This window comes from Vanrija albida (assembly GCF_041260175.1).
Source record: "Vanrija albida strain AlHP1 chromosome Unknown contig_3, whole genome shotgun sequence".
Lineage (NCBI taxonomy): Eukaryota > Fungi > Basidiomycota > Tremellomycetes > Trichosporonales > Trichosporonaceae > Vanrija > Vanrija albida.
The window spans coordinates 2375022-2391359 of NW_027191422.1; the positions used below are offsets into that span (position 1 = coordinate 2375022).

General features: G+C 60.4%; 4 protein-coding genes across 4 annotated transcripts; 3 read left to right on the forward strand and 1 right to left on the reverse strand.

Annotated features, from left to right (window-relative positions):
• Window positions 1–5554: 5554 nt before the first annotated feature.
• Q8F55_004222 (uncharacterized protein) lies at window positions 5555–8579 on the reverse strand (the record flags this gene model as incomplete). The annotated part of the gene is made up of 6 exons (XM_069352743.1): window positions 5555–5984; window positions 6026–6136; window positions 6185–7700; window positions 7742–8174; window positions 8211–8364; window positions 8407–8579. The coding sequence occupies 6 exons, from the start codon at window positions 8577–8579 to the stop codon at window positions 5555–5557; spliced, it is 2817 nt and encodes a 938-aa protein (XP_069210161.1).
• Window positions 8580–8890: 311 nt separating this feature from the next.
• Q8F55_004223 (uncharacterized protein) lies at window positions 8891–9617 on the forward strand (the record flags this gene model as incomplete). Its single annotated transcript, XM_069352744.1, has 5 exons — window positions 8891–8935; window positions 8988–9255; window positions 9311–9343; window positions 9392–9501; window positions 9540–9617. 5 exons carry the CDS (start codon window positions 8891–8893, stop codon window positions 9615–9617), a joined length of 534 nt encoding a protein of 177 aa, XP_069210162.1.
• Window positions 9618–10627: 1010 nt separating this feature from the next.
• Window positions 10628–13943, forward strand: Q8F55_004224 (uncharacterized protein; the record flags this gene model as incomplete). Its single annotated transcript, XM_069352745.1, has 4 exons — window positions 10628–12688; window positions 12727–13111; window positions 13154–13748; window positions 13817–13943. 4 exons carry the CDS (start codon window positions 10628–10630, stop codon window positions 13941–13943), a joined length of 3168 nt encoding a protein of 1055 aa, XP_069210163.1.
• Window positions 13944–14942: 999 nt separating this feature from the next.
• On the forward strand, window positions 14943–15286 carry Q8F55_004225 (uncharacterized protein; the record flags this gene model as incomplete). Its single annotated transcript, XM_069352746.1, has 3 exons — window positions 14943–15003; window positions 15058–15166; window positions 15211–15286. The coding sequence occupies 3 exons, from the start codon at window positions 14943–14945 to the stop codon at window positions 15284–15286; spliced, it is 246 nt and encodes an 81-aa protein (XP_069210164.1).
• Between the last annotated feature and the right edge of the window lie 1052 nt (window positions 15287–16338).

Sequence of the window (16338 nt, forward strand, 5' to 3'; positions counted from 1 at the left end):
TCGTCGATGATAACTGTCTCGAATGTGTACGGGCGTAGGGATTCATGGCCAGCACCGGACAAAGTCGCACAGATGATGTCGGCTTCTTTGAGGACTTGTTCCTTAGCTGTGCGACGGGCAGCATCGAGGCTACGAGTGGCGTCACGAGCTGCGTCCTTGGCTTTCGACGAGGCACGACCAAGGTTTGTACGACGAGCGTTCAGGGCGTGCAGCTCAGTCTCCAGAGATTTGCGCTTCTGATCATTGCCCTGGACACGCTGTAACTCGTCTTGTTTGTCCTTGATGCCTTGTTTGACCTCTTCAAGTTCGGTTTGAATCTTCGCGAGCTCTGTGCTTCCTCCGTCGTGGGTTCTGGTCTCGGTGTTGACGATCGCCTCCACAATGTTATCGAGGGAGATGTCCTTAACGGCGACATTGACAGAAGCTTCAACTCCGATACGGACGATCTTCGGGACAATGCGACCACCATGTGCGCTGGGAACACCGTCCATAAGACGCTTGCACACTTCGTCGATGGCGGCATTACTGGGCGCGCAGACCAGGATCTTCTCCTGAACAGGCGTCGTGCCATTGACAGGGATCTTCGCCTTCCGCTCCGACAGGAACTTGCCAACGAGACCACTGATCGTTTTCGTTTTACCTGTACCTGGAGGACTAGACAGTGTCAGTCGAGATCCTCAGAAGCACACGAACCCTTGGATCAAGGCAAAGCCCTTGACAGCCATTCCCCCAAGGATAGCCTTGGCCTGGGGTTCATTGACGCTGAAGTTCTTCATTGCGTTCTCGACGTCTGTCAGAGAGAACTTGGGCATCGTTGCAGAACGAGCTGTCAGGACATCGTTGAGAAGGCCGGGCTCATAGTAGGGAAGACCTCGAAGCGCCGCATACTCGCGAATGGCAGTGCTGAGCCTGAGTGTCAGCGTGCCCTGCGCAGTGGAGCTTACGAAGTGTGCTTCCTCAGCTGAACCTTGGCCTTCGCGCCGAGGGATTGCTGGTCCATTTTGGCGATGATACGGAGCTTGATGGCCGGGTCCTTGAAACGTCGGACGAATTGTTGAACCTTCGCAAAGATGGGACGGTTGGCACCTTGGCGGATAACGACAATATCCGTCTCGTTTACCGAGAAACCAAGAGGCAGCTTGCCCGGGATGACAACGTCAATGTCGATGAACTCGTCCTCGTATGCACGTGTAGCGACCTCAACATGCACAGTAGGCTGTGGCTTGTCCTCCTTTGAAAACTGGGCCCAGAGCTCCTGCAAGAACAGGGGAAGAATTGACCGCTCGTAATCCTTGGGTGTCTTGAAATCAGTGGGCATAGGCCTTAACGGGCCAAGCTCAGCCGCCACATTGGGAGGGTAAGGAGGGCGAGGGCCGTGGTAGTCGGGGTCCCACATGAGGATGTAACGGTACAGCGGCGTGAGGTCAGGCCGGATACGAAGCTTAGCCCTTTGCTGCTTCGCTCGTTCATCCTGGCGAGCTTTGATGACATCGTTGGTGTTGGAGCCGAGAATCTTGATCGATCGCCGTTCAGGTGCAGCCGGTGCCGTCACCTTTTTGATCAATGTCTTTTCGCGATCAAGCAGGGCACTGAGGCCCTTGTTCTCCTCATCTGATGAAGAGTCGGACGCGCTCGACCCGGAGTCCTCCTTTTCAGGGGCAGGCTTCTTGGCTGGTCCGGTGTAGGCACCCAAGCCACTTCCAATGGTCTTGGTGGTTGTCAGCCGTGGGGGAGCGTCGAACCGCGATTTTTCTGCACGCTGCTGCTTGTGCTCTCGGCTGAGGTCCTTCATGAACTTCGAGGAGAAAGACGAACCGGAAGCTGCTGGCTTGGGGTAGATCTTCGGAACGAGGTTTAAGACGATCCGGTCCTTGTTGGCCGGCGCCGAGACACGAGTCGGCTGTTTGCTCTTGAAGTCGCTTGCTGCCTGGGCTCGGCGTTCCAGAATGTCCAGGTCCGCCGCGGATAGATCATCCAGCAAACTGTCGTTTTCAAACTCTTCTAACGTCATCTGCCTGGGCTTTGACGGCTTGGATGAGGCTGGTGTCGAACGCTCTGAAGGCTGGTACTTGCCCCCCGCGCTCTTCATCATCATGGCAAAGGCATTGCTTGCAGGCTTTGGTGTCGACGACGACGACTTCCTACCTTCCTTGGAAGTTGACGACGAGGCCTTGGAGGAAGGAGCTGGGGACGAACGCTCCAGAGTAGTCGCTTTGAGGCGAGCAGTGACGTCCGCGGCCGCTGTCGAACCGACAAACTGAATCTCGTCCTCGTCCATCCGCTCGAGGTCGAACTCGTCGAGCAGCTCCGAGAGCTCTCCCAACTGATCATCGGATAGACGACAGTTGTAGCCTGATGATGCTCGTCGACAGAATTTGTCTATCTCCAAGAGCGCAATTTCCAAAGTCTTGTCTTCAGCAAGATCGGGTTTTGTCTTTGCCACACGGCTCAAGATTGTCTTGATGAGCTCGAAAGTTTGGTGCAATGTTTCCGCGCTGACAAGTCAGTGGACGCTTGGAGACCCCTACTTACTCGGTCAATCGCAGCCAGCCCACGAGGTCTGTCAACACGACTTCCAACTTCTGCACAAGGTTCTTGCCGACGTTGGTCATCTTGGCGGGGGTGCCGTCGCCCTCCTCCTTAGTCTTGGTGCGGCTCAACACTGCCGACTCGAAGATACGAATGTTCTCCGTCACAGCGCGGCCGAAGACGAGAGCATCACGCATCCAGTCGACCATGACTTCGTTGTCATAGTATGGCGACCACTCGGCGGTGCGCTTGAAGATGAGGGCAAGCGAGTCCGTCATGAGTTGCCACAGGTCGCTGACACGGCGTGTCATCCACTTGCCTTGGCTGTGGGAAGCCAAGAATGTGGGTGATTGCAGCAGTGCGGGCTCACTCCCAGAGGGGAGGCACAAGGCGTCGAGGACGTCCGTGAAACAGCGGACGAGCCACTTTGCCAACGCGCAGGCTTCGGGGACAGTCTTGGCGGTACGAATAAAGGTGGAGAGGAAGGCCGTAAGGCCGTCCATGGCGGGTGAAGGGAAGCGTTCAAGGAGGACGCGGAAACAGTCTCCACGGTCGTCGACATTATCGAAGGACTGCTGAATGAGGTTGATGATGGGGTCATGAATGTCGTCGATGGGCGACAGGAGGAGAATCACAACCGTCTTGACCATTCCAGGCTGTTCCCAGAGGGCATGGATCGAGGCCGGGTTGGGCTGAGCTGCGAAGGTTTCGACCTTGCGAGCAAATGGATCGCTTATGGCCCGGAGACCAGCATTGATGGTTCGAATACTCGTGATCCACTCATCCGCCTTGACGACCTCCTTGAGGTCGGAAGGGTTGTAGGCCTCATGACGGTTAAGCTTCTCCAGATGAGCGACTGGGGCAACAGAGTTGAGCATGAGAGCGAGCCCGACGACGTCGCTTGGTGGCAGAGTCTCGTACGCCGCATCCCAGAGCTCGCGCCGCAGAATGGGGCGCTGAAGGCGCTCGACTCTAACGGGTGAGGTGGCACGCTGGCCAGGCTTCAATCGACGCTTCTGCCTTAATCGGCGGCGCTCCCGGTACGCGATGGTCGCGAGGCCCAGTACGCTTTCTATCAGCTCCTTGTCGTCGGCAGCGAAGGCCAAGGAGAGAAGGTCCCGGGCAGCCTCCGATGCCGAGGCGGACGCGTCCCCCCTGTGGAACGCGGTCTCGGAGATAAACTTGCTGTGAACATCGAGCGTCGCGGCAAGCGGGAGTGCGTCGTTGTCGGGGGCTGGAAGCTCCTTCTGCACACTGGCGAGGGCGCGGCACCCTGCCTCAGCAGCAAGGCTCCTTGTCGCAGCAGGAAGGCGCTCGTGCTGCGCCTCTGCAAAGCAGAATCCCGCAATCTTGGCCAGAACCTCGGGGAAGCCGGCGGGCGCGGCGCCGGCTGTGGGGGAGTCTGTCTTCTGCGCATCGGCCACTGATAACAAGTAGTCTCCGAGCCAATCCAGCGGGTTGTCGGTTCGCTCCTTCTCCTTGCCTTTGGCGGACGACGCAGTGCTGTCACCGCCCACCAAAAGCTCCTGGAATGCCTTGTTCTTCTTGATATCTGAGAACAGGGTATGAGGGAGCTCTGGCGTGCTGTCGAAAGCCCAGATGTAACGAGTCGGAGAGACATGCAGGAGTCGCCTGAAGCATTCGAAGATGTTGTCGAACGCTGGCGTCAGCACCGCGACCAGCGCACACTCACCATCAGACGGGCTGCCGAGCAGTAACGCAATGAATGCCATCGCGCTCTTATCCGGCCGGGCCTTCGCCGACTCCTCGTACCGGCCCTCCAACAGGCCTTGCTGCACCGTGTCGAGCTGTAGCCGGCCCTCGGCGAGCAAAGCGCCCACCGCCGCCCACTTCTCGCCTGCAGGAGCCGGGAACGCGCCCGTGAGCAACGCCTGCACTTCGTACCCCACTCCGCCGGCATGCCATTCGGCAAAGCCCAGCGGGCGGGTCACGAACTGCAGCTGCCTGAGCGCCCACTCGCGCCGCTCCTGCACGGGCGAGTAGAGGAGGTTGGCCAGCAACGGGGTGACGCCGAGGGCGCTCACTGCCGTCGGGTCGCGTCCGCCGGTGGCGACGACCGCGTCCAGCGCCCCCGCGAGCCGCTCGTTCTTGAGCAGGCTCGGCTCGTTGAAGAACAACTGCAGTAGGGAGACGGGCAGGTCGAGCAGCGACGACGGGGCGTCGCCAGCACCGTACCCTGCCCCGGCTTTGTCCAGCTCGCCGACGATGAGCGCACCCTGCCATCTGTCGACCTCGGCGTTGAAGGCTTGGCGCTTGACGAGAGGGTAGAACGAGATGTACCTGGAGGTCAGCGCGTCATATAACTTGTCCTCACCTGTAGGTGAAGCGGCGGCGGGCGGTGCCAAATCCGCGCGCGCACGACGGACACTGCTCGAGGACGAGTGTGAGTCTCTCCTTCCAGGTGGTCGCGCGCTCGCCATTGAATGCGAACAAGTAGAGGAGGTACGTCGCCGCCTCGCGCGTCGCGTCGGATGGCGCCTTGGCGCAGTACCAATGAGCTTCCTGGTGCGCCGCGCCGGCAGGGAGCAAGAAGTCGGTAATGGTGGCGAGGCCCTGCTCGGTCGGCTTGTCCTGCCGGTCGCGCAGGCTCGTGAGAAGAGCCTCCACTCCCGCTGCGCCATTTGGCGCACTGGAAGGGGAAGACATTGGGGGTGCTTAGTTGATGGGCATTACTGAGTGGGTGGTGGTGGGAGGGTGGTGTTGTCTAGGAAGAGTGTTGATATGTGATGTTGCGATCTATTCAGTCTTTGTGTCTTGTGAGCAGACAGTCTCAGAGTTGGAGGTTGTGAATCCTGCAGCCTGCAGCTTACAGGACCAGGTGGAGGGCTGCATTCAACTTGGTCGGGTGCGAGAAGACGCGTCTCAGATGACGTGTGTTGAAGACTTTTTGGTTCCGCTAAATGACTTGGCAAACGAGCGACGCGACTTTGTAAACAGCTGGCGAGTTGGTCTGATCCTCACATTAGGCTACAAGATTTACAACACTATGCTAGCAGTCTCCCATCTACACGTCCTTCCAGTCCTCGAGCGAGAACGCAAGGACAGACCACGTCTCTCTCGTATCAGACTGATCGGCTCCGCCATCTGACGCGAGTCCTTCAACCTCGCGCCGGAACCGTCTGACTTGGGTATTGAGCCGGTCGGCCATGCTGTCCAGGTGCACGGCCGAGCTCGACAGCGACATGTTGCTCATAGCCGTGCGGTTGAATCGCGCAGACGTGTCGTCGTCGTCCGAGTCGTCGTCCGACTGAGGATCCCGCTTCCTTCTGCGCCTGGGTGGCCGTGGTGGCGGGCCTCGGATAGCTGAGGGGTCGGTAGTGGACGGCCCGGCCGCGACGTGAAGCTCCTCAGCCATGTTGAGGATCACGTCGATGATACGCGACGCCGAGGATGCATTCGCGTCCAAGAAGCAGAACCCGCGAAGCTTACGAACACTGCCGCGGTCAGCGGGGCCTGGTCCGCGGGGTGCACTTACTGTCGCATCTCCATGCGGATCATGGCGTAGAACGACGGCGCGGTCTCAATCTTCTTCGAGTGGGCAGCGGCATGAACCTCAATGAGGTTGTTCACCCAGTTCCACAGTGAGCTGTGTACGTCAGCTACAGTGTCAGAAGACGGCGATAGCTGAACATACTCCAAGACCCAGGACAGCGCATGTCGGAGCTTGCGCAACAGCCGCAACTCTGGTCGCGCACCACCATACGACTCTGCGAGCATCCTGGCCTCCAAGAGCACCTTGCGCCCCTTGACCAGACGGAGGAGGAAAACGAAGATGTCTGAGCGGAGGTCCACCGCCGTTGGCGTGAACAGTTGCGAGAGCGGGAACGGGACGAGGTAGTCGACCCGAATGTCAGCGAGCACGGCTCGACCCGAGCGCCGAGTCGTCCGTGCCCTCACGGCAGGGGCATTCATCCATGTGGCGCCGTGTGTCTCGATGGCGTCACGAAGGGACGAGGTGAGGAGCTGGAAGTCGGCCCATGGCTTGCCGCAGCTCATCTGCTCAAACAGCCAGTCGGCCCACTCGTTTGCCACCACTGGCCCGCGCATGAGGGTGAGCCCGTCGATGGCGGTCAGGTGCCGCTGCAGTGCGCAGTCCCACTCGAGGACTTGCGCAAGGAGGGCCTGGTTGTGCGTGCAGATCGGAAGGAGGTAGTCTGCCAACGCTTGGGGTATGTTCTGGGTATCGTGTGTGACGATTTCGTCCAGCCCGACCCAGTCGTGGCGCGTATTGTCCATGAGTGAGAGACTTCGCAGCAGTCCCATCGCCTTGCCGCCCTCCATAATCTCCTCCTCGGTGTCCTGGAGCCAGCTCGGCCAGCCTCCGTCCACCACGACGAAGCCGGCCTCCCAGAAATCCTCGTCCGACCACGCAGAGTCGCGATCGCGACGGATGAAGAACTCTGGGCTAAGCGGCAGCTCGTCATCGACGGCTTGAAGGGCCAAGTCGGCGTCATGTGTCTTGAGGCTCTCGGGAACTGGCATTCCGTCGACCAGCCAGCTCCGTAGCAGACGCCACATCGGCGTGGCCGTTTGCACGAAGATGTCGATCAGTTCGGATCGCACAGGCTGGCTTGTGAGGTCGGATATGGAGCCGTAGATGGCGTTCAAGAGCTCGTTCGAGTCGTCCGCGAATGGGATCAAGTCACGCAGGTAGTTTATCAAGTCGCCGTAGCGCCTTGTGAACTCCATACTGAGGACCAAAGGGGTCGACGCAGCACTGGAGATGGGCACGATAGCCGAGGTCACAGGCTGCGCACCCATAAACGTCGACTCGAGCTCAGCAACCCAGGCGTCTAGCTTGTGAAGGACCTTTTGGCATGCGGCGGCGAAGGCGTCTTGTGTCTCGCGGTGTAGCGGGGGCGGCTTTGACGACGATGCCAGCGGAGCGAGTGCTTCGGCGACGTAGCGCCTAATGACACCAACTTCTGAGATATGGCCCGCGAAGGAGGTGAGGATACCGTCCAGCGCATCGGGGGAGAACGACATGACGTTGGGGTGGTGGCGGGCGACGGAGCAGTTGCCGTCTTCTCCGAACGAGAACATGACTCCGGGGCGGCCGCTCAGAGCGAAGAGGAGCTCTCGCTGTAGCTGCCGAGATGATATCGCCTTGGTAGATGTCGAGGACAGCGCCGGGGAAGCAAGTGCGGGAACTGCTTGTCAGCTGTGCCTAGGGCCACGTGCAACAGCTTACCCGCCGAGAGCGACTGCCAACCACGAAGCTCCTTGGAGCTCTGGAATTCAACGCCGCCTGTTCTCCAGTACGCATTGGTCGTCACTTCGCGCAGAGTGAGCTTGGCTAGCATCAGTCGCTGCTCTTCCTCCGAGCGCCGCTGGGCTTCCGCCTCGCGAGCCCGCTGGGCAGCAGACTTCTGGTACACCGGCTTGCCCGACGGCGTGACGACCTCGTCCTCATTGGGAGTGAAGTCGCTGTCGGACCCCTCGCTTTCCTTCCACCCCTCGGATACCTCCTCGTTGTACCCGTCGCCCCAATGGTCTCCCTCAAACGGCTCGGCCATGATTTCCTCGTACAGCAGCTCCTGTGGCTTGTCGCCTTCCGGTAGCCGAACGAGAAACTCCTCAGCAAACCGCTGCGTCCGCTCATCCGTCGGTTTGGACAGGTTGAGCTGAGAGGTTAGAATAGGATGCAGTTGCCACCTCACCAGAAGCTGCACGTGTTGTGGGATGTAGGACGAGTTGAGCTCGAGGTTCTCGTCCCATGCCGTCCCGCCTCGCCGCCGATGCTCCTCGAGCTTGGCCACGAGCTTATCGTACGCCGCCGCGACATCGTCCTTGACCCGGATCCTCGCTGTGTTGCTAAGGCTGTTTGTCAGTGACGTCCTGCCTCAGCCAACGTACCCTTGGAGTGAGCTGCGCACGTCTGTCCACTCCTTCCTCGAGCTGCCGTGCGAGTCGGCCTTGAGCTTTGCAGCGACGCGGCGTGCGATGCCCTCGAGCTTGTCTGGGTCATGGACGCCGCTAAGCGCTGTTATCAATGGTTTGGCCAGGCTGGCCATGTCGGCCGAGCTCATGGCGGATGGTGGCCGTGAGTGGAGGGTTGGGCAATAACACGCAGGTAACCTTGGCCCCTTTGCTTTGACGCGTCTGACTTTGGTGGAGGCGCACCGTCCGTCGCGTGTCGATTTGATTCCGTCGCTGTCTTTCCCTCATTGACGCCACTTGCGGTTGAATCAACCAGCCATCTTACAGGTGCAGTGCTCGTCCCTGTGGATGTCATGTCTCAACATTGTCGTCCCTCTGCCCCACCTTCCTCCTTCAACGACAACATCAGCGAGCCCATCAGCACCTTCACCATCTATTGCTACTGCTAAACCTGCCAATCATGCCACCTAGGCGCTCAACAAAGCAATCCACCGGGTTGTCCCAGGCAAGTAGCCGCCGAGCGAGCAACAACAAAGCCCGCTTCTGACACAGTGCAGCCGACCCTCTCCTTCCAGACCAGGCGCCCAACCACTGGTGCCGCCAAGGCTGCGGCCAAGTCGCTCAATTCCGCCCCTGCTGTTCGCAAGGTCGGCTCGGTTTCCTCGCTCTCGTCTGTGGACCGAGCTTCGACCCCCAAGGAGGAAGACAAACCCGAGGAGGTGATCAAGGTCGCCGACGATGTTCGCGAGTCCCTCGACCCCAATGGCAAGGAGTGGAACAAGCTCTACGATGATGCCAAGCGGGCCATGGACACTGCCAAACCTAGTGGGTCTTTGCGCTGGATGTTGTTGTTGTGACCTGGCTGACTTGGTGTGTCCAGTTCACAGCGGCCCGGAGATAACCAAAGTCCACCGTACGTCCTTGGCCCGTGCTCGCAAGCACCTGCTTACCCCATGCCCAGACATTCTTAGGGTCTTCGACATGACCTCCAAGTATGGCCCTTGCGTGGGCATGACTCGTCTCGAGCGCTGGGAACGGGCCAAGAAATGGGGATTGAACCCACCAGACGAGGTCAGTGGGACTGCACGGTTCAAGCTGACGTTATACAGGTCAAGGCGATTCTCCTGACCCAGCAAGGCGAGGATGACTCGTCGTACCGTGAGAGCGTCCTCTACGGTTGGGTGTAGGAGGTGGATGCGTGTGGTGTATCGTTGTAGCATATTGTAGTCACGACATCCGAAGCGAGATGGGAGATATGGGAGCCACACGTGGGGCGTATATCGAGAGGTTGATAGGTTTATTTGTATATACCACGTCTTTTCCGCACTTCTCCATGGCTTGCCCACCGCCAAGACTGATGAGGAGCTCCGAGGGTTTTGAGCAGTGAGGGGGAGCAGTGTTGGATGACCGACGCGGACCGAGAGATGGCGTGGGGGGGACCGGGGATTGCGGGGGAGGGCAGGTACGGTGGCTGGTTGGTATGTCGCCGTGTCAGTCACTCCAGTCGCTGGGCGGGTAGGTTATGGGCAACATTGCGCGTCTATGGGCAACGGGCCGCGTCTGTGGGCAACGTCCGCGTCGGTGAGGGGCTCGGTTGGCCAACACGCGCGCAGACGGGCCAATTGCTGAGTCGCCGAGTCAATCTGCGTCTTGTTTTCAAGGGAAAAAGTGCCAGTTTGCCAGGGCCGGCAGCCGCCGCAGGCACAAACCACGACCAACGCACAAAGGGGCCAAGGAAAGCGGATAGTTGGAGTGGCGGCTTTGAGACCGACGCGCCTAACCGCGAGCCTAACTCCATAGTGTGATTAGGCGTGGGCCAGATCTCGCAATTCTCTCTTTACCCAACGTAAAACCGTACGACCGGCCGGCCATCAACGCGCGCGCCGCGAGATATGTAGCCTCGCTCGCTCGCTCGGTCTCGCCACGCCAGCCAGAGTGGGGGAATCGACCACAGAGGGGCACGAGCAGAGAGCCAAAGTAGAAACAGACACACGACGTCCATTTCCCATTTCCGAACTGCCCACTCTTGTCAACGACCACTTATCAGTCACACTCGTCCCAACAACAACAACAATCCCCCCAATCCCCCCTTCCGCCCCCCCTCCTGTTCGACTACAACGGACAGAAACGCCCCTCGCCAAGCCAGCACTGCACGCTCAGCAAAACGTTTTGATGCGTTCACAATAATCCCGCGACAATGAACCCCGCTCTCCTCCAGCAACAACAGCTTCCTTCGGCCGAGGATAGAAAGCCTTCCATCGGTGACACCATCATGGAGTCGGCCACCTCTGTCTCGGTCGCCGCGACCGACAGCCCTGCGACCGTCACTGGTCAACTTGGCAACAGCATGGCCTACCAGCAGGGTCTCGACGACGGCGACGACTCTGCTGACGAAGACAACGGCGACGGCGTCAAGCGCCCCCGCCTCAGGCTGGCCCATGCTTGCGACCGGTGCAGGAAGCGCAAGATTCGCTGCGACACTCAGCAGCCCTGCGGACCGTGCTCGGCGACCAAGAATGAGTGTACCTTCAACACCCCTAGTCGGCGTGTCGCGAAACCAAAGGGATCAGAGGCCCGATCGTCGTCAACATCTGGGGTCAAGCGACCTCATTCGCCCTCCCGAAGCGGATCGAGCGCTTACCAGGCCTCGCTCGAAGCCCGTCTCGCGACTCTCGAATCATTGCTCCGCGACGTGCCCCCCAATGTGCACAATGCGTATCTGTCCACTCTGGATGCACGCCTCAGCAGCGGCCAGGGGACTGGCATCGCAAAGGGTGGCGGCGTCGGCGGCCCGGCCGCCGCCAGCGCCGACCCTTTGCCCAGCCCCATGATCAGTGGGGTCCTCCAATCGTCGATCGGTGGCCTCAAGGATGTCAACCTCACACCGTCATGGGCCAACGGCGGGAACCTGACTTCGATGCTCGCTGGTGGTCGTTCAATCCGCCGCGGTCGCGACCGATCGGTCGACGAAATGGCAAAACGAATGGAGGGACTCAGCTTCTTTTACGAAGACGAGATCGGCCAGGCAAAATGGCAAGGAGCGACTTCCGGCTTCCCGCTGCTCGACCTCCTCACTGCCGCCAAGACGGTCGAGGCAGAAGAACTCGAGAACTCGTCCCCCGCGTCCGAGGACAGCCCAGCCATTCCCTCGCCGCCAGCTAAAAATGGCAGCGGTCGCCGCGCTAGCCCTCCTACTGGGCGCCGCTCGGCCTCGGTCGCGTCCAAGGCCCGATCGCGCAGTGCTGGCAGCCCCAACGCCAAGGGCCGCTTCTTCCCCGACCGCAACCCCCGCCCGCACCAGACGCTCAACCCCGAGGCGAGCTGGAAGGTCATCACCGGCGTTATCCCGCCCGACCTCATGGACACGCTTGTTCGCTGCTACCTGTCGACAAGTCATCTTCTCTGGCCTTTCCTGCACGTCCCGTCGTTCCTGGCCGACTACGCCAACCCACAGCAGTGGGGCGAGCCTGGCTTCGCGTGCTTCATCGTCGCCGTGTGCACCCTCTCGTCTCGTCACGTTGATGACCCCCGAGTTCGTGCCAACCCCTCAGATCCGTCGACGGCCGGCAAGCAGTACTTTGAGCTCTTCAAGAGATTGCGGGATCTGCCGTCTGCCGACCGACCGACGCTCTACTCGATTCAGGCCGCGTTCCTGGCAGCGATTTACGCCTTTGGTCTCGGCAACCTCAGCAAGGCGTTTGCTTTGCAGGCCGAGAGTGTGACGCTCTGTCTCGATGGAGGTCTTCACCGCAGCGTCGACGGCTACGATCACTTCAACGCCGTGGAGCGCGAGACGCGAAAGCGCACCTTCTGGTCGATCTACGCCTGGGACAAGCAATCTGCGGCATTATTTGGTCGACCCTCGATCATCCACTTGCGTGACTGCGATGTCACTGAGCCGCTCATTGTCGATGACGAGAACCTCACCGTGGACGGTGTCAAGGAGCAACAGAACCCCGAGACGAGCAGACTGTGCGCCTTTGTGTTCACGATCCGCCTGCACATTGTCCTTGAAGGTGTGATCGACTCGGCAGTTCAACCAGCAGCGTTCTCTGGCTCGTCATTCCTTGCCCAGGCCAGCGCCGTCATCAATCGCCGATCGACGCACAACGATTCTGCTCAGAACGAGTCGCTTCGGGACGAGGAGGCACTCCTGGAGGAGTGGGTCCGCATCCTGCCCAAGTACTGGGCGTACGACTCTGAAACGGCCAACTCGCGTGACCCGATCCGCATCACCCAGGCTGAGCGCCTCCACTGCGTAAGTGTCCTTGTCATGCTGTAGCTAACGCGCCCAAGCTCGAGCACCTTGTCCGCATGATCATCTATCGCCACCGATTCTCCGGCTTTGTTATGACGCCGGCCTCGACGGTTGAGGAGCGCGCCCGACACTTTGAGCTTTGCCGTCGCGCCATGCAGTGCGCGTTGACGATCATCGCGGACCACGTACACATCAGCCAGCGAGGCATGATGACGTACTATGGCGTGCATGTCATCCACCAACTGGCCCAGGCTGGTCGTACGCTGGTGGCGGTCGTGCTCAACTGCAAGAACCCAGAGTTCCGACCTCTCATCTCGCCGTCAGTGGAGGGGTTGCGTTCCTGTGTCGGTCTGTTGCGACGCTTCAGCGGTCGCTACTTGTGCGGCCTGCGCTCCGCTGATATCATCGACGAGTTTTGTCGAGGTGAGTTTGACCCAGGGATGCGTATGCTGACGTGTGTTACAGTTTGCAACATCCCCGTCGACTCACCGCGCGTGCCTGATTCCGCGGGCCGGCCTTCGCCCGCATGGCTTCGTCCGGTCCGCAAACGTGCCTCGATGTCGCCCGCTCCCGGGCCGCGCAACTCTGCGACGCCCGAATCGACAGCTTTCGGGCAAGACATCATGTCTGCCCAGCCCGAACTCGTCACCGGGCAGACACTGCCTGGTGACCTCGAGTCGGTGTTCAAGACGTCGGAATACTTTGACAGCACGGTGCTGGACAGCCTTGCGTCGCCTGTCAAGAATGGCATGTCGATCCCGTCTGCTCCTGCGCCGACATTTGCGACTGCACACGCCCACGCCAACGCCAACCCGACGTTGGCGTCGTCGCTCGGCGAGCCGAGTGCGCCGTTTGACCGCCTCGAGACGCTTTCCCCCAACGAAAACCTGGGCAGCATCGGCAATGTGACGCTGCCGCAGTATCTTGGGACGAATGGTGGCAACAACTCTGCGATGGAGGGCATTTCGTTTGGCAGCAGCTACGGTGGCGAGCTGCTTTCGACGACGGGCATGGACACTGTGTCTGACGGACTGCAAGGCAATGGGTCGCAGCCAGGACTGTAAGTTGAAACGGCTTGCTAAGAAGGCCAAGGTGGCCAAGCGTTTCGGATGCTAACATTTTTGGCAGATCCGCAGCCACGATTCTTAGCTTGCTGGAGGAGGGGTCGTTTGACTACGGGTCGATATTCACCGACCAAGCGCCGCTGCACGACTTTGATTTCCACTCGCCGCTCGTCCCTGACCACAACAAGTAGCGTGGCTCGACGTCATGAGGGGGGAAGGAGGAGGAACAATGAGGGAGAACTTCGGAATGAGGCTTGGCCGGTGTGGGGGGTCGCGGGGTCGTCTCTGGGATTATTTGTCGTCCATGTGTCTGTACAACAGACTCGATGTATAGTGGTGTACAGTTTCACATTGGAGCTCCAACGCCTGCATTTGTAGAATGCGGTCGGTTATTTGTAGAGGAGATTCGATATGGGCAGCGATGATGGATGGCGGCGATGGATGGAGGCCCGGCCCAGGCCTTGATGGGATCTGGAACGCGTCCAGTGTGGAGTAGGTACGGTACCGGGTGGGTGGCACACGAGTGGCGGGGGCGGTGGGTGTGATCTTGGCTGGTAGAGAGTTTTCCATGTCGATCACCTGCATGCCCACATGCTCCGGTATCACGGGGCGCTGGGGCCCGCCGGCGAATGCACTCCCGCGATGGGTCGCGACGGGCCTGGCGGAGATCTGGCGGCGGAGAGCGCTGGTGCGCGGGTGCGATGTGGCCATGACGTTTGTGGAGCCGTCGGTCGGGCAACACGGCGACGGCGGCGGGCGGCGTTAAGCCTGCAACCCGGCGGTTGATGGGCTCGCAGCAGCCGCAGCTGGCATGGGGCATGCGCATATGATACGCAGCGGCATGTATGCAGGCAGCAGGCAGGGCAGGCACGGTGCATGCTACCCACGCTGCGGCCTACTCCACAGGCCCAGAAAGAAACCGCAGATCCTTTCGCGTTGGCAAACGCCGTCGTACGCTCTATCTCCATCTGGATCATGACGGCACGACCGTGGCTCGTTACGCGCGGCTTGGCATTGGGGAGATAGGCAAGGAAGGCGATTGATTGTCAATGTTGACAAGTTTGCGCTGCGGGGTTTGGCCGAGTACTTAAGGTGGTGGTGGGAACTGTTGCAGCAAAGCACAACCAAGCACGACCAAGCCGCCCTCAGCTCGCCACACAACACCACACCACCACCACACCACCCACACCATGTCCATCACGTCCACGCACAACGACATCACGCTCAGCATGAAGGGTGTCGGCGTCCGCCGTGAGTCCTCCGCCCGCCGCCACTGCCAGCCCCCGTACTGACCCCCGCCCGCAGCAAAAGGCGCGCGCACCTGCTCATCGGTCCATGCCCGCAAGCTCGTCTACTCGCAGGAGCTCTTCTCCTACACCCTCTCCAAGTGGGACAACGACCGGTCACAGATTGAGTGAGTGTGCGCGCTCGACCGCTGATCTTCCGCTGACCCCGCAGGCGCCGCTCAGCCACACACGCGCTCAACGCCCTCTGCCTGCCCCAGGACTGCCGCTTCTCGTCGGCGTCTTCATAGGCGCGGTCTTCGCATAGATGGGAGAGCTGGAGCGCATTGTACTCAGAGTTTGTAACATGTACCATAGTCGTGGCGGCCGTCAGCAGCACATCGTCTCAGCAGTATTCACCATGCACCACGTAGGAGGCATGCTTGATCCGCGCAGATTGCATCATGCACGGCATGCATCACTCACGCATTCCGCACATTCCCCGGTACGCTGTTGCCGGGTGCGCGATCACGCCGCTGCTGGGGGTCGGGGTGTCGGAACCGCCGCCGGCAGGCTCTGGACCACCGCGTGCGACGCGCCACTCGAAGGCCAGAAGACGCCTGGCCCGCCACCCAACTACACAAGACGTGCTGGCTCGGGTCGTGGGGTTTCGGGTACTCATTCCGCAGTGCCGGTTTCAGCTGGCCCCTGTCAAGTTGGGCGCGACGACGAGGTGGGGAGTGGGCGAGGCGAGCGCGATGGGCACGAAGACGTTCGAGCCCAGGCTGCCTGCAGGCTGCCTGCCACTGCACGACGCGCTGCCACTTGGCGAAGTTGGCGACTCTGCGATGCGTCGACTCGACTCGGCGCACGCGATCGTGGCCTTTGGAATGCTGCAGGCGTTGCTCATTGCGCATCTCGGCTCCGCTTGCGCTGTGCGCACGGAGGAAGGCGTGCAGGCTGCCCCACCTGCCTGCTCGCGCCACCAGCCTGACTGCATGCGCCACCAACTGGACGCATAAGAAAAGCATTAGAAAAGGGGTGAAATGTGTCCTTGCTGAAACAAGCCGCCAAGTCCTAATGGCCAAGCCAAGGCTAATGGGGTTGGGGTGGCGACCGTGAGAAAGTCCAATGTTCCCGTGTGTGTCGCAGCAATGTTGAAACCACACTTGGGCTCTTTCGGCCGCTGCCGCGCCGCCGCCGCCGCCGTACCGCCGTCGCACCGCCGTTGCCACCAGCGTCCGCCGTCGTGTAGATGCCGAGTCTGTCGACGCGCTGCTCGTCTGCTCCATCTGCCACTCGTCAACAAGACCCACCACAACGCCAATCCACCGCGCAGCGACCACACCCACAGCACCCACCC